At 37.6% G+C, this 26692-nt stretch overlaps 3 protein-coding genes and 3 pseudogenes across 4 annotated transcripts; 5 read left to right on the plus strand and 1 right to left on the minus strand.

Moving 5' to 3' along the window:
• The first annotated feature begins 1147 nt into the window (after window positions 1-1147).
• On the plus strand, window positions 1148-3658 carry LOC106296438 (SEC14 cytosolic factor-like). Of its 2 annotated transcripts, XM_013732571.1 has the most exons (10): window positions 1148-1399; window positions 1511-1542; window positions 1928-2011; window positions 2109-2162; window positions 2258-2335; window positions 2436-2489; window positions 2587-2646; window positions 2736-2831; window positions 2899-3081; window positions 3156-3658. In XM_013732571.1, the coding sequence occupies exons 1-10, from the start codon at window positions 1345-1347 to the stop codon at window positions 3441-3443; spliced, it is 984 nt and encodes a 327-aa protein (XP_013588025.1). In that variant the 5' UTR covers window positions 1148-1344; the 3' UTR covers window positions 3444-3658. The 2 variants fall into 2 exon arrangements, with proteins under 2 accessions (XP_013588025.1, XP_013588026.1); XM_013732572.1 differs by lacking the exons at window positions 1148-1399; window positions 1511-1542 and adding an exon at window positions 1669-1855.
• A 561-nt stretch (window positions 3659-4219) lies between these two features.
• LOC106297406 lies at window positions 4220-5844 on the plus strand (annotated as a pseudogene).
• A 3253-nt stretch (window positions 5845-9097) lies between these two features.
• Window positions 9098-11826, plus strand: LOC106300361 (poly(A)-specific ribonuclease PARN). Its single transcript, XM_013736491.1, has 6 exons — window positions 9098-9474; window positions 9569-9672; window positions 9757-10049; window positions 10137-10253; window positions 10463-10860; window positions 10935-11826. Exons 1-6 carry the CDS (start codon window positions 9098-9100, stop codon window positions 11662-11664), a joined length of 2019 nt encoding a protein of 672 aa, XP_013591945.1. The 3' UTR covers window positions 11665-11826.
• LOC106300362 (cysteine synthase 2) lies at window positions 11791-14125 on the minus strand. Its single transcript, XM_013736492.1, has 6 exons — window positions 13837-14125; window positions 13673-13747; window positions 13384-13527; window positions 12904-13296; window positions 12565-12800; window positions 11791-12492 (listed from the first exon to the last, which is right to left on the minus strand). The coding sequence occupies exons 1-6, from the start codon at window positions 14074-14076 to the stop codon at window positions 12270-12272; spliced, it is 1311 nt and encodes a 436-aa protein (XP_013591946.1). The 5' UTR covers window positions 14077-14125; the 3' UTR covers window positions 11791-12269.
• Window positions 14126-15000: 875 nt separating this feature from the next.
• Window positions 15001-19417, plus strand: LOC106297407 (annotated as a pseudogene).
• A 24-nt stretch (window positions 19418-19441) lies between these two features.
• LOC106297408 lies at window positions 19442-26216 on the plus strand (annotated as a pseudogene).
• Window positions 26217-26692: the final 476 nt, after the last annotated feature.

Here is a 26692-nt window from a genome sequence, read left to right on the forward strand (position 1 = left end):
TCCCATGCATGCAATAGTCGCTCTCGTTTCAGAGCTGTTTTCCTGTCCTAACCATCTTTCTGGAATATAATAAGCATAGTAAATTAATCAAAGAATTGTATTAATCCATTCATCTAGAATATAATGGGTGAATAAAAGAACTTTTATACGGAGAAAAGAATACTAATGTAATGGGTGAATGCCTTTTTTAAGTGCATGTGCATAAATGTCATTAAATTACGTCCTTTTTGTTCTGGAAAGAATATTTACTGCTGAAATTAGGGCTAGATAAAATAAAATACTCGGACACAGAAAAACAAACCAAACTATTTTCAAAAAAATTGTAACAAATCTAAAATTTTGGTATTTGAAAAACCAAACTCAAATCCTATCCGAAATGAGTACCCACAAATATTCAAATCACAATTTTATTAATATATTAATATTTTAAATTTAATATTCACAATATTCAAAATACTTAGAAAATAGTTAAAAGTAATTATTTAAAATATTCAAACACACAAAAATACTTTATATACCAACAGATTATTCATCCAATTATCTAAACTGAACCAATTTCACATTAATTTTAGATACTTAACATACACTATTCAAATTTATATGATATATATTATTTTATTTTGGATTTAAAAGATTTTTAAAATATATTGGAACATTTTATTTTTTTATATAATTAAAATGAATATCCAAACTTGAACCGAACCTTAACCGAATTCGAACTAAAATTTATAAATATTTGAATGAAGCTTAAATTTATAGCTTAAAAATCTGAATCGAACTAAATCCGAACGTCCACTTCTATTCTAACTGGAATCATCAAATATTTAAGAAAAGGCGAAGAAAATAAAAGTAAAGTTTTGATAGGAAAATAAAGCGAAACTGCCAAATTTAGATGCTCGCTTGACTTTTGAGTGGAGAAATTTCGTAAAGAAAAGATATTGAAATTTCAGAAAATGGAAAATAAGTTTTTATGCTACGATGGAAAATCGAATATTTTATTAATAAGTTAATCAAAAATCTCCTAATCTCTCCCTTTATTACAAGGAGAGAAGTGAAGATGATAATTGCCTAAACTCACTAGAGGGAGGGAGAGGAAGGCTTTGGAGAAAAGAGAGCACTGGTTTCTCTCTCTGTCTCTCTTTTTTTTTTTTTTTTTTTTTTTTTGTCGGCCTCTCTCTGTCTTTCTAAAAAATAAAAAGTTTATCTTCGCCTCCATAAAAAAAGAGAAAAAATAAAAATAAGAAAGTGAACTTTTTTTCTGAATCACACTTCCTTCCTTGAGAGGAAGAACTATTGTCCTAAAGATCAGAGCTGAACCGAGATCTCTCTAGAGATAGAGAGAAAATGAGCATGGCTAGTGAGGAAGCAGTCAAGCAATTACGTACTTTGATGGAAGATGGTGTGTGTCTTCTCTCTTCTATGTTTTTAAGCTTTTTGCTTGTTTGTTCCAAGACCACGGACTAAATCCTCAAATCTTTTTTTTTTCCTTTTGTCTTGTGGTAATTGACAGTTGAAGATGAATCACTGAGAGAGTCGTATCGGGTTAGTCAGATTACACTTTCTTTTCTTTAGATGCTCAGAAATAATGATTCAACTCCAAACCTCTTTATTGCTATTTCAGATTTGGTAACTTTTCTATTAAAAAAAAACTTTTTATTTTTATTTTTTTTGAGGTGGGGGGGTCAGCTGGAACCAATCTGGTGTCATTAGTATTTGATCTGGATCTATAATTTTTGAATCTGCCTCTAAAAGTTGTTTGCATTTGGTTAAATTCAAAATGATCCAATGTTGGTTGTTGGATGGATCTGTGGAGTCAGAAGATCAGTATTGGGCTGATCCAGAGTTTTCAGTACTGGTGTGTCAAATGCAACTTGGATCTTTTTATAGCTTGAGAAAAATAACCAAAAATGGTATGTTATGTTTGCAGAACATACATCAAGGGTATCCCACAGAGACCTTGTTGCGCTTTCTTAAAGCCAGAGATTTTAATGTCCACAAATCTCACAAAATGGTGCTTTCATTCCCTTCTTCTTCTTCTTCTTCTTCTTCTTCTTCTTATATCGGCCTTTTTCTGGGGGCTTACCCTAATGATTGCAAGTTTGTCACAGTTGCTTGACTGCTTAGAATGGAGGACTCAAAACGAGATTGACAACATACTCACCGTGAGTTTTGTGCTATCTTTTTTTTTTTTTTTCCTATTTTCTGAGAACTCTTTCATCTAATCCTGTAATTTTTTTTTATTTTTTAAATTATGAAGAAACCAATCGTTCCTGTTGAGCTGTACAGAGGAATCAGAGACTCTCAGCTTGTCGGTCTCTCTGGTTATTCTAAGGAGGTAGCTTACTACTCTACTATTTCTACATTATTTGAGTTTCTTTTTCTTATTTCTTTGACTTCTGCTAAGCATCAAACACACATGTTTGACCAACTTGTAGGGTCTCCCTGTCATTGCCATTGGTGTGGGGCTTAGCACATATGACAAAGCCTCCGTAAGCCTAATCTCTACATATTCCTCTTCCAACTCAGAGAAGACTTTATATGAAGTTCAAACTCTTGACCATAACTTTCTTCTGATCCTTCATTCAGGTTCACTACTATGTACAGTCTCACATTCAAATGAATGAGTACCGTGATCGTGTCGTTTTGGTAATGACCATTTAAAACTCTATTTCGTTTACCTGTTTTTCTTTCATAGTCTCTCTAATGGTGTGTGGTTTTTCTTCTTTTCTGTATAGCCATCTGCTACAAAGAAACAGGGACGACCTATCTCCACTTGTTTGAAAATTTTGGATATGTCTGGTCTAAAGCTTTCAGCTTTAAGTCAAATTAAGGTAATGAACTATTAGGAACTTGTAGTGTGTGTATTTTTTCCATCACATCACGTTTTGTTTGCTGCAGTTAATGACTACTATAACCACAATAGACGATTTAAACTACCCAGAGAAGACGGAGACGTATTATATAGTCAATGTCCCCTACATATTTTCTGCTTGCTGGAAAACCATAAAGCCTCTGCTGCAAGAGAGGACAAAGAAGAAGATTCAAGTTCTCAAAGGCTGCGGTAAAGATGAGTTGCTTAAGGTATTCAATTCTATTCAATTCGATTGCCCTCTCTTGTGCAACAACAAGACTGAAAAGAAACGTAATGCATGCAGGTAATGGACTATGAGTCATTGCCACATTTCTGTAGAAGGGAAGGGTCTGGATCTGGTAGGCACATCTCAAATGGAACAGAAGACAACTGTTTCTCTTTGGATCACTCTTTCCACCAAGAGCTCTACAGTTATGTGAAGCAACAGGCGCTGGTTAAAGGGCCGTCGAGTGCACCCATCAGACATGGTTCGGTCCACGTTAGGTTCCCTGAGCCGGCCACGGAAGGCACCAAGATATTCGATACCTTAGAATCTGAGTTCCAGAAGCTTGGATGTGACCAGAAGGTCTGATTTCTCCTCGCCTTATATTTGATACAAGAAGCAGAGTTTTCTGTGGTTGTAATATGTCTATGAGCAAGCAGCAGAGTAATTTTAAGATAAGAATCAACCTCTACTTGTTGAGCATCTCCAAGGACTGTATTACTAGATTTGTTTGCTTGCATCAGGTAGGTGGATGCAAGTTTTATTGCAACAAAAAGAAAAGAAAAAACTCAATTTCCTGTGTATGCTTATGATCTATAATATATATATGGAACTCATTTCTATTAAGGGGTCATTTCTTTAATGTCTTCATAATTTCACACTTTTAATACAAGACGGATGTAGCTTTCTTAATTCTCGCTCCACTTAACAAAATACTTGGAGAGCAAAGAGTCATCTTTCTTGAAGTCTATTAGTACAGTTTTTCAAGTGTTCTTTGATATTATCAGAGTCCCCCTTTGTCTTCGATTACCTCTGCAGCAGCATCATGATTCATGAAGCATACATACCCATTCATGCTGATTTTTCACATGATTCAATACCATAAAAAAAAAACAAAAATTCTAATTCACTTTGTCAATCTTCTCAATATTGTCACTACCCATGTGCTAAACATTGGCTTTTTTAAACTGCCAACTAACTGATCATTTTCATTACATACCAAACGACAAGTCTAATCTTTGATCCTTAGAATAGTAGAAACATAGTTTGCTGTCACCATCTTGACTGAAATGGAAACATAGTTTGCTGACGATCCCAGTGACATCGTCAGTGACAACCTCGGAGTCCGCGTTACATTTTTGACAATGTCCAAAAGCTACCGGTTTATTCCGGTTCACGAAGGCGATCTCGAACCGCTTTTTGTGACCAGGAAGAGGACCGGCGGAGTGATTGCGTTCCGGGTTTTCGCGGCCTCTGTTTTCGGCTGTATATGTTGGATTTGGTTCTACAGAGCGATCGCACCAAACCAGTTACGTTCGATTGATCCGGTTGGTTATGTTCATTTTGGAGATTTGGTTGGGTTTGTATTGGTTAATAGTACAATCTGTCCGTTGGAATCCGTTTTGGCGATTCACCTTCGCCGATACACTCTCCCAGAGGTACGGTAACGATCTCCCGAGGCTCGACGTTTTCGTCTGCACGGCGGATCCGGTGATCGAGCCGCCGTCGATGGTGGTCAACACAGTCTTATCCGTGTTAGCTCTCGATTACCCACCGGAGAAACTCGCCGTGTATCTCTCGGACGACGGTGGATCTCATCAGCTCACGTTTTACGCTCTCTCGCGGAAGCAGCTGAGTTTGCTAATACATGGGTTCCGTTTTGTAAGAAGTTCGACGTGGAGCCGAGATCTCCAGCTGCTTACTTGTCTACCAAGGCAAACATGGGTTTCGTTTTTATGTCTCTGGCAGTTACGGGTGTCTTGGAAGATCAGCGGTGGGAGATTCATACTAAACTTGGATTGGGATATGTACTCAAACAACTCAAAGTCAGCACGCGACGCACTCTGCATCCTACTTGATGAGAAGGAGGGAAAAGATATTGCTTTCGTGCAGTTCCCTCAGTTTTATGATAATCTTACAAGGAATGGAAGCATGATGAGTGTTGTAGTAGCGCATGTAAGGTTCCTGAGTTTTCATTTTATTGATTTGATTGATTCTACCGTGAACTAAACTTTGTGTTAATAAAATAAAAGGTGGAGTTCAATGGATTGGATGGAAAGGGCGGACCGTTTTACATTGGGACTGGCTGCTTTCACAGACAGAAGAGATGTCATCCGTGGAAAAAAAATACGGAGAAGAAGAATCTGAGGATATTTTAGAGCCTGAGATGATCAAGGCTCTCGCAAGCTGCACTCACGAAAAGAGGTGAGAGGCAGTGATTAATAATCAATAATACTCCACTTACTTGCACCACAAGTAAAACAGAGTTTTTGTTTGTTTCAATGGGCAGATGGGTGTTAAATACGGTTGCCCTGTAGAAGACATAATTATCGGTTTATCAATTCAGTGCCGGGGATGGAAATCAGCGTACCTGACACCTAAAAAGAAAGCATTTCTTGGCGTGGCGCCAACCAATTTGCATCAAATGCTGGGGCAGCAGAGGAGAGATGGTCAGAGGGTAACTTCCAAATTCTGCTTTCAGAGTATAGTCCGGTTTTGTTTGGTCAAGGAAAGATCGGTTTAGGATTGATAGTTGGTTACTGTTGCTATGGCCTCTGGGCACCAAGTTCAGTACCTCTCTGTTTTGACTTCTCTCTGTTTATTCAAAGGCTTTCCTCTGTTTTTTTATGTTTTGGGTTTAAACTTAGACTGATATGGTCATTGAATCCAGGTTTCGAGCTGGTGGTTTATCCTGTTTGGATACGTGGCTGCCGCAGCTAATGCTTATAGCCTAGCCGTGTTCTTGTGGTGCGAAAAAAAATACACATGATCTGAGCACAACAGTTATGTAATATATACACATCATGTGTCACGCGGTTTGGTGATTCAGCACTCTCTAAGATTAGATAAGAAAATTAACCTTGTTAGCTTTTGACTAATCAACACCAACCATTTGCTAATAAAGTAAAAAAAAACACCAGCTTCGAAAAAGAGAGTTTCAATGTATCCGAGTGTCTTCACGTCAAAGACTAAAGGGAAGACATGCCACTGACAGTGAAGACACTCGGATCATTTTGTCTTAAGCTTTGTCTACTGGCACTATGTTTCTGTGATGAAATATAAGGGCACCAAAATTTAAAGCATTTCTTCTTCTATGTTAAAGATTTTTGCTTTACAAAATCTAAAGAGAAAAGTCTTCTAATACCAACAACCATACATGCCAGAAAAAAAAAGTCCTAGAGTTTTTTATTCATTCTACAGTCTTTTTATTTCGAGAAGCTTTGTTCTTTTTTTTAATTATACATTGGGTATCCTGGCCTCCACATAATTGGGTGAAGACTAGTTTCGTGTTAGCAGTCTACATTTTCAGTCCACGTGTCGATTTCCTGTTCACCCAGTGGCCGGGCGAACCATGATGGCTTCATGGGCGATGCCGTAATGATAAGCTTTGTTCAAGCAAACCCGAAACCTTCACTGGCTTCGTGAGTGGCAAGTACATGCGTTCCTCAAGTTGTTCCTTAGATTGATACTCTGGAAGGTCTAATTGGTTAAAACTGCAACACAGAACAAAAATACATGTAGGCCATTGAGAATTTAAGCCGATGAATTAACCGTTTATATGATTAGTAAATGCTTATGTAAATGATTTCTATCGAAGCATGTATGAGCTGATGGCAGCCGCTCTGGAGCTCCATATCCTTTGTGGATTTGTAATCTCTGAGGGCCAGAAATACCTTGCAGTGCCTTGAAACCTTCGAAAGGAACCTGTAAAACAAAAGAGAAGCACACCCACTCTCGTCAAACAAAAGAGCAAGAGATGCATGCAAACCAAGCGCTTGTCGTCGAGTGGCGCGAGGCGAATTCGTTGGTCCTAAGGGCCGCGGGTTCGATCCTCCCCCTCAGATATGCCCAAGTGTTTGGCCAGACAATTGGGTATCTAATTCCCATAGTAACAAATGGGCTGCCTCGCGCCGAGGGGTTAGTTCCCTGGGGTTGTGATACCTCCAGGTTAATCAAAAAAAAAAAAAAAAAAAAAAGAGATGCATGCATGCGGGATAATGACAATCACCAACAAGGAAATGTAATTCCAGGTGAAAGCTACTAAAAAAAATATTTGGGTTTTTACCTTTCATGTTCCGGTGACAAATTAAAGAAATCTAGCTATGTATTCTTTGCTAAAAGCTTTAACGACCTCCCAGAACCAATGAATAACATGGGATCCTGCCGTGTAGCTGGTGTACTCGGTGTATTGGCTGTAAGATCACCGACTGCCAAAAAAACAAGAGATTTTTATAAATAATCAAACGCATAACTAAATACACGCAAACAACATGATCCAACTTACAGTCAATCTCAGGCAATCCGCTGATTAGGAGCTCGAGCTCTTTATCATTAAAAATGGATACGAGCTCACGAGGTATCAACTCATTAAAGCCTTCTACGAAGGTGTTGATTTGAGGCCGAATAACATTTACTCATTTGTTTCATTATAAGTGTTGTTTTAGGTTTCAGCACACAGATTAATAAAATAATTAATTTTGTACATTTACTATAAAAAACAATATTACCTATACATCTAACCATATTTCAACCAATAGAAAAATAAATTTTGCATAAAATTAATAAATTTTGCACTGAAAATCGAAAACGACACTTATTTTGTAACGAAAAAAATTCTCTAAAACGACACTTAATATGAAACGGAGAGAGTATAAGTATGTGTCCGGCCACAAGGTCAACAACATATTCATGTTTTGTTCCTCTGTTACCCTTTCTTCCTCCAAGTTTTAGCTCATAGTCCGTCACCTTTTTCAGTAAAAAAAAAAAAATTAATTCAATAAGATTTTGAATCTATTATCACACACCTCTGTCTTTTCGTAAATAATGTGTGTTTTCCTCATCTGTGTCCATGCTAAATGTGAGGTCGAGTATGTCGCTCACATCATTCTGAATGACAAGCAAAAAGGGATTAAAGATATTAACTTGAGGTATTAACCTCCTATGCTATATTTGCGAAGTGATTTTGTCACATGTACTTTCTACAATTAATTTCACAAAACAAATATGCATGACTACTAAAATTGATGACATGTCTTATAACTTAATATGACATGGACAATTGCATTTAATGTTAATATATATTTTTGGTAAACTTTTTAAAATATAGTAATAACTCATATATTACATTTAATGTCAATTTATATTTTTGGAATTTTTTTTAAGAATATGGGAATAACTCATAAATCATCATTAAAATAAATATATTCAAATATGGCATTATAAATTTCGAAATATAATTTAATTATATATTTTTAAATTATAAATTTTTATTACTAAAATTTTCAAAAATGTATACAATTTTTTTAGAAAATGATAAAAATTTAATCGTAAAATCATTATTTTCTTATATATCTACAAATTTTATAAATATTGTTTAATTTTAATTTTTGGTAATTATGCAACTTTTACAAATTTATTTAATAGATTTAAATAAAAAAAAGATATAAAAATCTATCTAAGATTATAATTTCAAATATATACATGCATATTTTTAAATATAATTTTTATGTTTAATTAAATCAAATTTATATTAAAAAATTGATACGAAAAAGAAAATTTACAATATTAATAAAAATTTATTTTAAAATATAATTTATATTTATCTGTTAAAAAATATTTTAAATTTTTTTACGACACCTAGTAGATAACAAAAAAAGAGAGTAAAATTTCTTGTGATCTGTTAGCAGCAAATGGTAGGGTAGTAAATGATATATCAAAAAGAGATGATCATCTCAAGGAAAGGAAATCAATGAATGTGCAAATATATGCAATATCATCTCAAGATCATGTCCTGAAGAAACATATATTAACAAGGAACTGAGCAGGGGAAAGTTGTTTGACAATAATAACAGGAAAAACCAATCGCGCCGTTTCAAGCCATGTAAAGAGAAATGGTTACCGTTTTGATTTACTGTGAAATTTCGATACTCGAAAGGTTGAATGTGGGCAAACGGCACCGTTTTATCGTCAAAAAAAAAACCTAAAAATGGGGAGCCAACTGCCATTTTCTCGGTTAAAAAAAAATGCGGCGGCACAAGCGATGGCCCTTGAGACCCCTCGGCAGTGCTTTGATTCGTTCACGCTTCTTCTGCTTGTCCTCGGCGGCGGAGATAGCCACAACTCCGACGACGGAGGCTTTCCCGTTGAAACACGTGACGAGATCGAACTTCGAAAGAACGCTTAATGACCTGCGTACGCATGTGAAGGCAGCTGATTTCGTGGCGATAGACCTCGAGATGACTGGCGTGACGAGCGCTCCGTGGCGAGACTCGTTGGAGTTTGACCGCTACGACGTCAGATACCTCAAAGTGAAAGACTCGGCCGAGAAATTCGCAGTCGTTCAGTTCGGAGTCTGTCCCTTCCGATGGGATTCTCACACTCACTCATTCGTCTCTCACCCGTTAGTTAGTCTCTCTCTCTCTCTCTCTCTCTCTAGGTGTCTAGTGTTCATTTCTGTATGTAACTTCATTACATTGGGTTGGTTTATGGCGCAGGCACAACTTCTTCATTTTTCCTCGCCAAGAGTTTCTCTGCCAGACCACATCCATTGACTTCCTTGCTAAGTATCAATTTGATTTCAACACCTGCATCCATGAAGGTGCCTTGCCTTCTTTCTCCTAGGGATTCTCACATATACTGTCTTACTCTGCCTCGAATTCTCACATTATTTGAGTAATCCCAGGAATCTCTTATTTGTCCAGACGACAAGAGGAAGATGCAATCAAAATGCTATACGACGAGGAAGGTGTGGTTGAAGCAGATGATTTCAAGTTGGTGCGATTGGCTCATGTTCTTTTTGCTGAAAGGATGAAGAATAAGCTTAATGAGTGGCGGTCTGATCTCTTACACTGTCGGAATGCATCTTCTGAGTCTCCGGGGAGCTCAACTCAGAGTACTGAAACTGTGTTCTATCACATGCGTCCGGCTCTTTCTCTCAAGGGTTTCACTTCTCATCAGCTCAGAGTTATTAGATTGGTAATGCCTTTTTGTTCTCAGATTAATTTATCTTCACACTACTGTTATTTTATTTATATACTTTGGCTCTGGATTTGGCTTTTACAGGTTTTAGGAAAGCATTTTAGAGATCTTGTCTACATACATGCGAATGATAAAAGTTCTTCTTGTTCACAAGACTTTGTTGTGTACACTGATTCACAATCTGACAAGGCAAATCTCTTGGTAATATATACCATTTACACTTGCTGCAAAGATTTGTTACCATTTAGATACATATGTCCTTGGATCTTTACTGATGACAGTGATGGAGTGAATTAATTTGATGATAGATTGATAGCAAAGTTCAAGCTCGAGATATTATCTAGCAGTCACTGATTCTTCTGCTTAAAAGCTTACTTTGATCTCATATTATTATTGTAAGTATTTTACAGAAGGAGGCAAAGGATGAACGAAAGGGAGTGGCCGAAAGAAAAATACAATCTGCAATCGGGTTCCGTCAAGTGATTGATCTGCTTTCTTCGGAGAAGAAGTTGATCGTCGGCCACAATTCTATCCTGGATATTGCACATGTATACAGCAAATTTGTGGGACCTCTTCCTTCCACAGCTGAGGAATTCGTGGCCTCCATTAGGGACCACTTTCCTTACATTGTTGACACCAAAATACTCGTAAACGTGAATCCAATGTTGCATCAGAGGATGAAGAAGTCCAGTACATCACTATCCTCTGCCTTCTCCTCCTTATGTCCACAAGTCGAGCTTCCTTCTCGAGGCTCTGACTCCTTCCTTCAGCAGCGTGTCAAGATTGACGTCCAAGTAGATAACGTTAGGTTTGTGTTCCTCTTCTATTCTTAGCATGGACGTTTCTATTGCATTCTGGCTAAACTTATTTCCTCTGTTTCAGGTGTTCTAAGTGGAATGCAGGAGGCAAACACGAAGCTGGCTATGATGCTTTCATGACAGGTTGCATCTTCGCACAGGCGTGTAGTCATCTAGGCTTCGACTTCAACCATCCATCAGTGAACATTGCCCAGGACGAGAAACTTGAAAAGTACATTAACCGTCTTTATCTAAGCTGGGCAAGAGGAGATATCATCGACTTTCGAGCAAGCCATAGTAATGCCGAGAACTGGCGAGTCTCAAAGTTTAAATACGAGAAGATAGTCCTCATCTGGAACTTCCCACGAAAACTCAACGCTAGAGAGATCAAAGAATGCATCTGCAAAGCCTTTGGTTCGACTTCCGTCACTTCTGTCTACCACTTGGACGACACTGCTGTTTTCGTCTTGTTCAAGAACTCAGAACTCGTTTCAGAGTTCCTTAAGATCAAGGAGCAGCTGGAGTCAGACGATGGTCCTGTCACGGTAATTCACCCTCTCTCCAAGATCCTTGAAGGAGGGAAGACTGGCGCTGCAGACTACGAAGCCTACAAAGAGATTTGCAGCTCACATATCTCAAAGGTCCTATTCTCTGACCAAGCTGAAACAGTTGGTGTCAAATCAAGAACACGACCCGACCCAAAAGGGGAGGCAAGCCCTGAGACTGAGAGAAGAGAGAAGACTGATAAAGCATCGGATTTGATCGATGCTTTTTTGGCAAATAGAGTTAAAGTCGAAGCTGCTGGGATTAACTAACCACATTCCATTTCTTATCAAAGGCATCGTGTCTTTTTTCGAAAGAAATTTTGTCAACTCAACATGAAAGTCATATATAGTTTGATTCCAAATGTTTGTTTTATATTTTGGGCAGTTAAAACTTACTAAAAACAAACACATGAATGCAATAATTTGTGGATAGATCACATAGTATTGTCAATACTGATCGCGACAAATAGATCGCATGGAGTCATCAGACCTTACACAACAGGACTCTCTATATCATGACCTTTCAAATCGAATGCATTTGAACAAAGACAAGATTCCAATGAGTACAAAGACAGGTTTATGATAACATGTTGTCCTGTATCTGGTAAGGGAGCCCATTACGTCATATATGACTTGTGGACAATATAGAAGACGTGTGTAAGATGTAGTAGTTATGGGAGTCTCAGAGGTCAGACACATGCATTGTTGCTTTGACTTTCTTCCGTTGAATCCAGACATAGCTTTGTCTATAAATGTAGAGTCCTTCGTAGAGCTACAAAGAATATGTTACCCTGGTGCCAACGAAATCACAGCAAGGTTTCAACAATGCTGGCTTGATGAATCTGAAACCTATCTTAATGTTAAAAGATGTCATTTCACTTGATGCCGAGGAACTCTAATCCGACTGCGGTTGGTGTCAACCCGTACAGAGCCAAGTACTGAGGGTCATGAAACTTGCTTAGATGTCTCATCCCGCTATCGCAAAGAATGGTGACAATTGTGTGACCAGGACCAAGGGCTTGAGCCACCCTCACTGCCCCAACACAGTTCATAGCCGAGGAGCTTCCAACAAAGAGCCCATCTTTCTTCAGAAGAAACCTGGAAACATAATTTAAGAACCTTTACTAAACCCAGTGTTTTTTCAAAACATATATGAAGTATGAACGTTACCTCGACATCTCAACGGCTTCTTTATCAGTACCACGGAAACCGCCGTCAATTTTTGCCATGAGGAAATTCTGAGTGAGCCTATTGATCCCAATCCCTTCTGTTATTGTATCAAATGGGTTTTTCAGTCGACGTCCCTCAGCTTCCTCTCTTGTGTACATCACTCCCCTTGTTACTTTGTTGTACAGACCAGACCCAGGAGGATCTATCAGGAAGCATTTAACCTTTTCATTCTTTTCCTGTTTAAAGAACAACAACTTTATTAACCTATTTTCTTTTGTTTGTTTATAACGTATCATTCATGCAGCTGTGATTAAGTACAATCCCAAATTAAGTGCATACCTGAAGGAACCTTGAAACGCCAGCTAAAGTACCGCCTGTTCCCGCGGCAGCCACAAAGGCATCGATGTTACCATGAGTCTGTTGCCATATCTCAGGGCCAGTACCTTCATAATGAGCCCTATAATTTGCCAAGTTTTCAAATTGATCTGCAAAGAAGCCACCTGTAACTGACTCCGAGAATAAGGAAGGCTCTTTCTCTTCCTCAGCTGTGCAACCATTAGTTTTTCCCTGGTGTGCGACATTGATTCCGCTGGCTAGTCTTCTCTTTGATGATGCTAACTCTTTTGCTTCGTCAGCCCGTCGCCTAGCAATGTTGACAAAGTGATCTTTGTGAGTAATAGACACTGGCCTCACCCTCTCAACGGTAGCTCCAAGGGCCTCAATTATTTGAGACTAAAACCAAGTCAAAAACGATACAAAAGTAACTATATATGTATAAAGGCACAGAAGAGAGAGAGAGAGTAAGTATGATCATGAAACCTTTTCAATAGCAGCATCATCAGGTATAACAACATGACACTGACACCCATAAGCCGGAGCAACTGTGGCAAGGCTAATGGCAGTACTCCCAGCACTACCTTCAGTTACGATTCCGCCCGGAAATAGCTTACCAGATTCCAAAGCCTAAACAACAAAAACAAAAAAAAAGAAAAAACCATGTTCTTAGAAAGTCGAAGTTCTTGGACCAGCTTCTTAACCATTGCAACCAAGCTGATGATTTCAATCACCGACATTACTAATAGATGAAACCTCAAGAGAGTATACATACCTCTTCAATGATTTTGACGGCAACTCTGTCTTTAACGCTACCTCCTGGATTCAAAAACTCGCACTTGCCAAGAATCTGAACATAACAAAATAGAATCAAAGTTTATGTCTTTTTTTTTTCTTCTACTCATAAATGCTAATTAGTAAAGAAAATCGAGAAAAAACCTCACACCCAGTAGCCTCGGAGAGGCTATTGATACGAATGAGAGGAGTATTGCCAATGGCATCTACGAGTCCGTTTCTCGTACTCAGCTTCTCTTTCTTCGTCTTCGTCTTCGTCTTCGTCTTAGAGGAGGAGCAAGATTCTAACTTATCCGAGAATCGGAAGAAGCCCAAGTAGCAGTAAGAAAGCATCACCATCGTCGCCGCTGCGACAACAGCGCCCGTTATCTTAAGAGGCGCCATTGAAGCAGATTTTTTTCAAAGCTTTCTCGCCGTGTTTGTATATGTTATTAGGTCGTCGGCGAAGCTAGCTAACAAACACTTTTTCTCTCCGTTTTTATTTTTAACCCCTAATTCCTCATTTAATTACAGCCACAGAACAAATGTTTTCAAACGATCAGATATATCCTTTTCAAACATTGTAGTAATTTTTAAAGATCAAGATAATTTCCCTTTTAATATCCCTTACCCTTAGTACATTTGTTGTTAACGATCTAAATATACACTAATTAAATTGTTTTATGTACACTTTAAAAGTTTTTGTTTATTCAAATTGATGCGAAAAATAAAAATGGGCGGCATGGACAAAAATATCGGAGCTGAGATAAACCGACATCCAAACAGTGAATAAATGAATGTATAATTTCTTGTTTCCAAAAAGACCTTTTCTCCGATCAATTTCAAAACCCCAGCCAGGAAAGAGGAGGGTTCGGAGAAATCGAAAATGACTTCTTCTTCTTCTTCTTTTATTGCTCTCTGATCCCGCCTTGTGCTGAGAGGGTTACTTGAGCTTATTATGTATATATCATCATGTATAGATTGGTTCAATTGAGTCTGTACAGTTTGGTATAGTTAGTCTCCTGTTAAGGCTTCTGGTTAGTCACATTGAGTTTGTATATAAACCAGCACACTTGTACATTTCATAATTAATGTGAATGAGTTTATTTACTGATATGGTATCAGAGCGAAGATAAGCTCGTTCTCTAACAACCTCATCATCGTCTTCCTCCGTTCATCACTCTTTCACCGTCATCCTCATCGGATTTCTCACCAGAATCCTCATTTCACCATCATCTTTCCTCCGTCTTGCTTCTCATCTCAGTTTTCTTGTGCAATTTCGGCCTCTTCTCGCGATTTCTCGTCGTCGTTCAGCTGATTTTGATTTCAATGGGGAAATGGAATTGCAAGTCGAAATATCGTCGTTCTTCGCCGGATCTACCGGAATATGATTCTCCGATGCCACACGACATGCCTTCTGGCTCGAGTCCGTCGCATCTTGCATCTGGAGCTCCGGATCGTGTCGATTCAGCTTGATCCATCTCTGTTACCTTCGTCGATCGTTTTGAGGTATCAAACTCTCCTGATGACATTCATTCGCTGTATCATCTTCATAACTCCGATCATCCAGGCCTTACTTTAGTTACGGATCTGCTTGATGGTAGCAGATCCGTAACAAGATAGGTTTTGTGGATGGATCAATCGTTAAACATCCCAATGATGATCCTTATTTTAAGATATGGAATCGTGTGAATAGTATGATCAAATCATGGCTGTTGAATAGTGTGACGAAGCAACTCTACACAAGCATTCTCTACTTCAAAAATGCTAGTGACATTTGGAAGGATCTTCATACAAGGTTTCACAAATCAAACCTTCCAAGACTCTACAAGCTTCGTCACCAACTCCATTCATTTCGTCAAGACTCAGTCTCTATGGGAGGAACTCTCAAACATTCAGATTACCAATCAAACAGTTGAAGATCTCCTAGTTGAAAGAGAGACAAACCGCATCATCGACTTTCTCATGGAACTTAATGATAACTACGAGAATATCAGGAGTCGCATATTGATGAAAAAGGTTCTTCCGTCTTTCTCTGAGGTCTACAATTTGTTGGATCAAGAAGAAAGACAGAAAGAAGCTCGATCTCAGAGTTCATCTGACTTGACCACTGCAACTTTTCAAGTCTCTCACGACACTGGTCAAGGATATTCAAAAGCACCTCTGAACTCTCCTGCTGGTCAGTATGCTGGTTATCAAAGAAAGGATCGGCCATATTGTACATTTTTCCATCGACCAGGTCATGTGATTGACAAATGTTACAAGAAACATGGATATCCAAACAGCATGAAGCCGAATCAACGTTCTGACAAATTTGTGGCTTCTGTTTCTGCTAATTTTGCGATCTCCGATTCTTCACCAGCTACTGAATTGGTCTCTGAGGATCTTTCTCCTGTTCAGATTCAACAACTTGTTTCCTTCCTTAGCAGCAAACTTCAGACTCCTAGCGATCATCCCACACCAGCAATTCACTCAGTTTCAGCTTCCATACCTTCTTCTTCCACCGTTTGCCCAATTTCCAGTAATTTTCGTCCCTCTATCTTTTGTTCTTTCACCGGAATTGATAGGCCTTATGTCTACTCGTCAAGTGATAACATTCATGTTCTTAATGCTTGGGTTATAAACTCGGGAGCAACTAAGCATATTTCCCATCAAAAATCCTCCTTCATTTCCTTTAAATCTTTACGTCATACTACTGTTTCTCTTCCAAACGGAGTTCTGGTTATCATTGTTGGAATAGGTGATATCGAGTTGGGTAGCAATTTAATTCTCTCAAATTTCCTCTATATTCCTCAATTTAAGTTCAATCTCTTAAGTGTTAGCTGTCTCACGAAACAACTTCATTGTCGAGTTTAGTTTGATGATGTTTCTTGTGGTATTCAGGATCGTACACATGAATTAATGATTGGAATGGGTAGGGAAGTCGCAAACCTTTATTTTCTGGATATAGATTCTATTTCTTCACAAGGTACTTTACCTTCTCTTGTTGTTGCTTATTTTTCAAATCTTGAAATTTGGCACAAATGTTTGGGTCAACGTTTGGGTCATCCCTCTTTGTCAAAATTGAAAACTATGCAATCTTTCTTAGGTTTGTCAAAAAATGATAATAAACTTGATTCTCATTGTAAAGTGTGTCATCTTTCAAAACATAAACATCTTCCCTTTACATCTCATCCAACCACAAGTCCAAATCCTTTTGATCTTGTCCACATTGATACCTGGGGTCCATTATTTGTTCCAACTTATGACGAGTTTAGATATTTCCTCACTATAGTTGATGACTGTTCTAGAGCTACTTGGGTATATCTACATAAGGCCAAATCAGATGTTTTAGAAGTCTTCCCTGCCTTTCTTGCTATGGTTGAAATTCAGTTTGATAGGAAAGTCAAAGGAGTTAGGTCTGACAATGCACCAGAACTCAATTTCACTTCTCTTTTCGCTTCCAAGGGGATTGTTCACTTCCACTCTTGTCCTGAAACACCTCAGAAAAACTCGGGTGGTGGAACGCAAACACCAACATCTTTTAAACGTTGCCCGTGCTCTCCTTTTTCAGTTTCATATTCCTCTTTCTCATTGGGGTGACTGTGTTCTCACAGCAGTTCATCTTATTAACCGTCTCCCTGCTCATGTTTTAAATGATAAAAGTTCTTTCAAAGTTTTAACTGGCAAAATCCCTGATTATAATCAACTAAAAACTTTCGGTTGCCTTTGTTATGCTTCAACTTCTCCCAAGAGCATACATAAATTTGATCCCCGAGATAGAGCTTGTGTCTTTCTAGGTTATCATAATGGTATTAAAGGATACAAGCTTCTTAATCTTGAAAACAATTCAATCCATGTTTCAAGACACGTGATATTCCATGAAGAGCTCTTTCCTTTTGCTGGAACGGATCTAAATTCTGAATCTCAATCTTTTTTTCCTGATCAGTTTCCACAAGTTCCTGTGAAACATTCTGTTTCGGTCAATGAGCCTTCGTCTCATTCACCTTCTATAGAGGTTTTATCTTCTGTAGAACCTCTAAACGATGTCCCTGAACCTTCTGTTCAAACATCTCACAGGAAACAAAAACAGCATGCTTATCTCAAAGACTATTATTGTCATTCAATAGGGTCTTCAACCATTCACGAAATCTCATCTTCTCTCTCGTATGATAAAGTCTCTCCTCTTTACCTTTTCTTTTTAGTAGCCATTGACAAAGTTAAAGAACCTCAAACCTATGCTGAAGCGAAGAAACTGCTGGTTTGGGATGATCCAATGGATGATAAAATTGAGGCTCTTGAAGGGCCGGGTACTTGGACTATCTGTACTTTACCTCATGATAAGACACCTATTGGCTGCAGATTGGTCTTTAAAGTCAAGTTTAATGCTGATGGGTCTATTGAGAGGTATAAAGCTCGCCTGGTAGCTAAAGGTTACACACAACAAGAAGGGGTCGATTATCATGATACTTTCTCCCCGGTTGTGAAACTCACTACGGTTAAGCTCTTACTTGCCATTGCTGTTATTCGTGGGTATTCTCTTCATCAGTTAGACATCTCTAATGCATTCCTCAATGGTGATCTCGATGAAGAGATTTACATGAAGCTTCCTCTAGGGTATTCTACCAAAAAGGGGGACACTTTGCCACTCAATGCAGTGTGTAAACTTCAAAAAGCCCATGTATGGTCTTAAACAAGCATCTAGGCAGTGGTTTCTCAAGTTTTCCACTACTGTTACAGGTCTGGATTTTATTCAGATCATACTTGCTTCCTCAAGTTATCAGATTTTCTCTTCTTGTGTGTCATCATTTATGTCGATTATATCATCATTGTGAGCAACTCTGATTCCGAAGTTGATCTTCTTAAAACTCAGTTGAAGTCTTGCTTCAAGCTACGTGACCTTGGACCAATGAAGTACTTTCTTGGTTTGAAAGTTGCTTGGTCTGCTGAAGGTATTCATATTTGCCAACGAAAATATGCTCTTGATCTTCTTGATGAGACAGGTCTCCTTGGTTGCAAACCTTCAAGTATACATATGGATCCAGCTGTGAAATTGTCTAGTGAAACTGGTGGTGACTTCATTGATGCGGAAGCTTATCGTTGCCTTGTTGGACGTCTCATGTATCTTCAGATCACGCGTCCTGATATTACTTTTGCAGTCAACAAACTCAGCCAGTTTTCATCAGCACCTTGCGAGAGTCATCAAAAGGCTCTTCTCAAAGTGCTTCATTATATCAAAAGCACTGTTGGCCAAGGTATCTTCTACTCTTCCAAGTCTGAGCTTCAAATTCAGGCTTTTGCTGATGCAGATTGGGGGTCATGTCAAGACATTCGCAAATCCACTTCTGGTTTCTTCAATTTTCTTGGTTCATCACTCATTGCTTGGAGAGTTACGAAGCAAGGCGTTGTTGTTAAAAGCTCTGCTGAAGCAGAATATCGCAGTCTCTCTTTCGTAATTGATGATCTGATATGGCTTACAAACTTCTTTATTGAGCTGTGTATTCCTCTTGCTAAGCAGACCCTGTTGTTCTGTAACAACATTGATGAGATTCACATACCTCATAACTTTGTGTTTCATGAGCGTACAAAGTGCCTTGAGATTGATTGTCACAGTGTACGTGAACGTCTTGTTGTGGGCTTGTTCAAGCTTCTTCATGTTCCGACTGACTTGCAGCTTGCAGATCCTTTTATGAAGCCTTTAAACCCTGCTACTTTTCACAAGTTGTTTGACAAGATGGGTCTTCTTAATATCTTTGTCCCATCTTGAGGGGACTATTATGTATATATCATCATGTATAGATTGGTTCAATTGAGTCTGTACAGTTTGGTATAGTTAGTCTCCGGTTAAGGCTTCTGGTTAGTCACATTGAGTCTGTATATAAACCGGGACACTTGTACATTTCATAATTAATGTGAATGAGTTTATTTAGTGATAGAGCTTCGATCTCCTACTCCAAGGCTATTCTTCTCTACAGAAGAAGCATCTTCGAATCCTTCATCGAAGGTCCAACAATCTCTCTTTTCTGATTTTCCACCGCCGAATCAGCTCTCTCCTCCTCCTGAGGCGCTAGGAAAGAAGCGGAAAGGTCTAAAGTATCTAAGTAACGGACCAAGGCCTTCCGAGGTTCAGCTTTTAAGACTCAACCACCATCTCTTCATTCTTCCGCCATTGATGTGACACTACTTTAGAGTCTCGCTTTCATATCATTTCTGTCTAACCATTGTTTCTGTATGACCTTTTTTTTTTAATCTCAAGTCAACTACTACTTGTAAAACTTCTCTATGTTTTTCGGGATTCTTCTTAAGCTTCTCTGAGTTAATACTACTTTATATCTTTGCAGGAATATCAGGCACTCTTGTACTCTGCTGCCATCAAAGGTATAATATATTCCATCTCTAATTAAGCATCACATTACTTGTTTTTTTGCTTGAATTTCTGCTCAGTTCCAGCCAGAGCCATTGAAATGTATTTGGAGCTTAGGGAAGTGTGGAAGAACATGTTAAAGTATGTTCCCCCTTTTCACCCTCACACTAATATTCTGCATCTTCTTCTTTTTCACTTCTCATTTCTTATTAACTTTCTCATTTCGGCTTATAGGGCTTTACAGAACCTCTCTCGGGAAAGCTTCTTCCTGATTTGCATCCCTCAGAACAGAATGTACTCCACACTCCCGTTATCGATTTGAATGAGAACCTTATTTATACTGACTGGAAGGTAACACCCTATTCTTCAATTTGGCTACTGATTACCACCATTTGCACCATACATGTCTACGTTTTGGGGGCAAAGCAGTCCTAGTAATCTGATTTTGTTTTCTTAAGGAACACTTTATTTATTCGTTTCTGCCTTTTTTATTTACGACCAAAAAAAATATTAGCGAAAAAGAGGGTGGAGGACGTTCAAAAGACCAGGTGTTGATGCATTCTTAGAGCACCTTTCCAAATTCTATGAGATTGTCGTCTACTCTGATCAGATGGAGATGGTATTTTATTCGTCCTAGTCGTTTTGCATGTGTAATATTACCGCAATTAACACTTGTTTCTTCTCTTCTAGTACGTAGGACCGGTCTGCGAGAAGTTAGACCCAAATGGCTACATCCGTTATAAGCTAGCAAGAGGCGCTACCAAATATGGCAACGGAAATCCCCCTGCTGCAGGATCTGTCAAAGCTCAACAGAGACCCCAAGAAGATTTTGTATGTTAGGGGTAATGCTTTTGATACAAGCCTTCAGCCTGAGAATTGCGTGCCAATCAAGTCTTACAAACTCGAGTCTGATGACACAGTGCTTGTTGATCTTATACCCTTTCTTGAATGTAATTATGGTTCAAGTCTAGTCTCTTTAAGTCCTTTTATCAATGTTGGTTTGTTGGTTGATCGATCCTTTTTGTCTGTGTCTACAGATGTTGCACGTAACGGTCCAGCTGATATCAGACCGGTTCTAGCCTCCTACGAGAGGAAAGATGTTGCAAAAGAGTTCCTTGAGAGGTCCGTATGTAGGAACCTTATTTTACTACCATAGGACAACTGATATTTGTAAATAATAATAAGAACATAAATTAAAATTACAATACCAAAGTACAAGGATAAAGAAGAATTGCAGAGTCGAGATGATTAATCTCTTTCCTTAAATCTTTAAACGCCCCGTAGTGTCACGGTTTCATAGCGCTCAGATTCCTAGGATACAACTGCAACATTGTTTTTGTTTACCATCACCGAAAAACAGAATCTATCGAACCTAATTTTGTGATGTACTCTCAGACTCAAAAAATAAAAAATAAACATACCTATTCAATATGGAAGGATTTTTTCTTTTGATTGTTCATCTGAACGCCTATTCTGAACATAGAAGAAGTGGGTTTAAATAAGCTTTGTCCAAAACAATATTAACAAAACGTGTATGCATTCAATACACGAGAATGCATTGATTCATATAATTAAATTGAATCCATGACCAAATCAAATGGTAACGTTTTGCTACTAATGAAAAGATAATTATTATTTAATTAATTAATCATTAATTTGAATTTGACTCAATATTAATAAGGCAATAGACCAATAATCTATTTACTAAATCACAAATTCAATCCCAATTCTAATTCCAAAACCAAATTCTGCTTGGTTTAATCTCGGTCTAATGTGTGCACACATTTTAATTGGGTATATCTTTTCATCACTATACCATAGTATTTTTACTAGGTTTTAAACCATGTTATCACTTCTCCATATATAAACAAGAGGACTTCCACCTCATTTTTTAATGTTGGACATTTACTAGTTTTTAAACATAGTCAAATAGTCAAGCTTACAAGCTTTCCAAGTCAATGATTTAGACCAACATTTCTTATTCAAACGAACTTTGTTTTTGACACATGAATACACTATTTCAAAGTGTTTGTCAAACATTCGGTTATTCCGACGAACGTCTTCATCCAGAAACTTACCGGAAAATGATCTAAAACCATTTCGTCAAAAACGAGTTCCAACAATCCCCCACATGAATAGAAATGATTCTAAACATTAGACGACTCGACAGACTTGACTTCCTAGACAAGACTCGACCTAAAGACTTTTGAGAGTACAAACGAAAATTCCACTGCATGATGAGTTGGTAGCAGTTTTTCAGCCTTGAACCAGTCATTGTTAATAGCTATCGGATTTACTCGGCCAGGACGTGGCCATGATGTCTTGAACCTCCTGGGCTTTGGTGTAAACCTAGACAATAGCTATAACACAACTTCATTCTCTCACAGAACTAGGTTATCTATTTTGTTCATTTTGTCCGTGAACAGTCATGGTTAATCATGAGTAGACTTGAAGAATATAACATTTCCTTCATTCTCCTAGAAACGGCCCTATTTCATACTCATAAGGTGATTTGCCATTAATTTTTTTAGAGGAGTATCATGTACAACTCCATTCATATCTCAAAACAATGGAGATAAATCATTAAAAGCAAATGCTTATCCTCTATTCCTTACATATAGCACTGTTTAATCATCATAGGAACTGGGTATAGACTGAAGTCTTACAGTGCTTTGGGCAGATTTAGTTTGACTTAGTTGTCTCCTTGAACCTATTTCTTGGGATCTCCAGTCAGTTAGGTAGAGTTACCGTCAAACCTCATCTTAATTCACATGCTACCCATTCCTTTAAATGATATAACAACTTGATCTCATTACACACCTTTAATAAAAGGATCATAGGTTGTCATCACAGTGAATATAATCTCTTGAGATTAGTCGTGATCAATTGTCTAGTGATATTTTGTCATCTTTTTTCAATATACAATTAAACATTATACACAAAACTCAGTGTATAACACTAGTTTTTTTTCTTTTCTTTAAAAAAAAATTTTATATTGTAATAACTATCAATAAGTTCATTTGGCCTATTGCCAACAACTTTATATGGTAAGCAAAGCTTTCCCCACATTTCTTGAGATAACTCAAAAACATGCATATTTACATTTACCATCTCTTAAGAGTTTAGAAAGTTAATCTACAACTCCTTTAGATTTAAATGAATAAAAAGCAATTTTTGAAAAATTATTATAATTTTCTTTAAAAATGTATTTCAATCTTAGAAATTCACATTTTACATACAACTATTTTCATAGTTCTCTCAAGTTGATTAATAAATCCAAATTGTATGTTTTGAATTTTTCCAAACACATATTTTTCTTTTTAACAAATATACATATCATTACAAGATATTATTTGTGTCATCAAAACCACCATTCTATATGATTATTCTCAACCATATTGATTTTATAAACTACAATACACATGTCAGTTTAGTTACATTGGTCTGAAAATTCTCATTGTTTTTGCATGGTCAATCTTTTTGTAACTTGCATTTAAGCATTGATGAAATGTAAGTGTTTTCGATCAATATCAACAAACATTTTATTTCTTATGGCAAATTATTTATATGTGGCAGACCTCTCCCAAACTTAATTTGGGGTGTCACTCACAAAATCAATTTCCATCCATATAACATGATCCCTTAAGAATCAAAATGTTATTTATGACTATGGTTTCACCATATTTGAAACTTGAATCATTGTTCTTTTCTCATGATGAAGCACTTGATAATCAAATTAAGTTGCTCCAAAAAATCTGAAACAAGAAATCAAAAACGTTAAGCATTCTTGATAATTAAAGCAAATAATCATCTTTAACCAAGTCAAATCATTAACATATGACATATAACATTTTACTCTAATCACATTTATGAGCTATCTGATGCAATCTTGTACAAAAACGTTAGCATTGACCAAAAAATAAATGCAAAACAAATACACAAAGTAAATGCATTAAAGTCTTAACTATGCCACAAGAACATATAACGTTTACTTGTAACCTACTTTTATGAACTGGTAAAATATTTTACAAAGCACATGACAATTACTATATGTGTTGAGAAGCAAATCATTGATTTCTCAAAACGAGACAAAACAAAAGTAATTTTTGCTTAAAATAATGCCATGAAAATTCTGATGAGTCGAAACGATTACTCAAACCAAAATAATTAATTGAGTTAAACCAAATTTAACCAATAAACAAATTAAGCAGCCAAGCAATTAACCAAAGTCACAAAAGAACTATCGCTCTTTTTTACGAGACAGAAGATGCAGCAATCTATTGACACATAGCGATCAGAGACGAGGCAATAGAATCAATTAATAATATTGACTAAAGCGAATAAAGCTGATAACCAATAAACCCTGCAAAACAAACGTAAGCTCAAGAACACAATATAAAAAAAAAAACTGGCTGGATGAAGCACAGATCCATATCCTTTCGGGATTACCAAGTCACCCTTTTAGAAATATCGATCAACCTGCTCTTGTAAAATAACTTTTACAATAATCAGTCCGGTTAGTGCAAAGTAATAAAAGGATATTTTGAGTTAGGACTGATAGGACCTTATTATATCAACTACGGAGAAATCACTATTGTAAAGGATAAAATTGATAAGATTATACCAAAGATTAAGAAAAAGAAGATACAACTGCAGAGTCGAGATATTATATCTTTCCTTAACTCAAAATACGTCTCGTAGTGCGACGGTTCGATAACGTAATGATTCTCAGGATGCAACTGCAAAAAATCTTCTGATTTGCGTCATTCTATCAGAAGCCTGGCGAAACTAATTCTGTGTATACTCTTAAACTCGAAAAAGAAAAGAACAGAAGACACAAAAATAAAGAATCAAATATTCAAGTGGAAGAATTCTTTTTATTATACTTGTTCGTATGAATGTTTTCTAGAGTTAACACAAGTGCTCTTCTTATAGCTTGCAAAGATGATGCACGTTATGTAATCATATTGGAGATCAACAAACGTAACAAATCAATAATGGAAAAATTGATTTCCACAACTTATGACTTTGTACGTTTCTTCTTTTAAAGTAATAAAGAGGTTTTGACTAAATAAAAAAATCCATCAATATACTTTAATTTGGTTTACATCTTATATTTAAGTAAATACTAAAATATTTTAAGAATAAGATTTCAAAATAGATTAATTGACATAAAGTCCAATTAATCAATTAAATCAATATTCAAACCCAAATATCTAAATTGATACATTTGCTAAGTTTTTATACTTAGCCAAATTTAAAACTTTACAAACTTTTACAAACGGTGGAATAAAACTGCTTAGAAAACATTAACAAAAAACACAAAAAGGTGGCGATAATAAGCGACGACGATGGCGATAACGAAAACCCTAACGGCGGCGATGGTGAAGGGGGCAATACGGTTCGAAGTGAGGCACAAGTTTCCATCTTGACAGAAGCAGCAGTAGATCTGGAGAGTGGGGAAGCAAGGGAGTTGTCATTGGTCCTGAATCCATCGGCTTTGGTTTTGGCGGAAGTTTCCGACTTGGTTGAAGTCGAGCAGGTTTGTTCTGGTGTTGCAGAAGCCACCATTGGTGAAGTTAGAGGCGGAGTGCAGTTGCAGAATCAAAAGAGTTCCTCGCCTTGGGTGAAGAACCAGAGGGGAGGCAGTGAGAAAGAGGCAGTTTGCGAAGTTGTTGATGGAGTTGCTACTATGGTGATTCCGGAAGAGATATTTGATGAGGCTGAACTATTGTGGAAAAGCTTTGTGGTGGGTTATTTCATTGGTGATGCTCTACATGTAGGTTCAATCCATGCGACGGTCAATCGTATTTGGTCATTTTCCAAAACTGGGTCAAAGATTGATGTCCAGTTTACTGAGAAGAACACGGTTCTATTCCGTATTGAGAATAGCCAGATGAGAACTCGGGTTTTACAGAGGAAGTATTGACATGTTGCAGATATTCCTCTAGTGGTTAATATTTGGTCTCATGAGTCAGCTCTGAACCCTCCAGACCTCTCAGCCATGCCATTATGGGTTGACTTGAAGGGTGTACCCAACAAACTCTACTCACACAAGGGATTACGGTGTCTATCTAAGGCAGTGGGGACGTTTGTTAAACTCCACCCAAACACAGAGAAATGCGTCATGCTTGATGTTGCTCGAGTCCTAGTGGAAGTTGACTTGCAGAAACCATTGGTGGAAAAGATAAGTGTTTTGTGATTGTGAAGGAAAGAAGTGTGAAGTTGTAGTAATGTTTCCTTGGCTGCCACCTCGTTGCACTGTATGCCGCCGGTGGGGGCACAAAAGTCAGGATTGCACGGGAAGGTATTTAACAATACTGCAAAAGCAACAAGAAGTGAAGGAGCCAGTAGAGTTTGCTACAATACCGCAAGTATCCAAGGCTGTAGGAGGAGAAGGTCACTCGATTGAAGAACTCATACAGGATTTGGAAGCCCTTACGCCTCGTTCAATCCCAGTAGAGCCGGTGAGAACCACTACTCCACCTACTGGTCAGGAGATAGATGAGGGCCAAGGGAGCAAGAGTAGGGAGGAGTCTCAAGGCATTCAGCTCTCTGAACCAACCACTGAAGTGTTTCATACTAATAAGGAGGGCCGATGGGAAACAGACAATGGGAGGAAGAAAGTTCCAGTGATGGAAAGGAAACAGAGGGAAGAGAAAGGAATAGTGATCTTGC

Source organism: Brassica oleracea, chromosome C6, assembly GCF_000695525.1.
Source record: "Brassica oleracea var. oleracea cultivar TO1000 chromosome C6, BOL, whole genome shotgun sequence".
In the NCBI taxonomy this organism is placed as follows: domain Eukaryota; kingdom Viridiplantae; phylum Streptophyta; class Magnoliopsida; order Brassicales; family Brassicaceae; genus Brassica; species Brassica oleracea.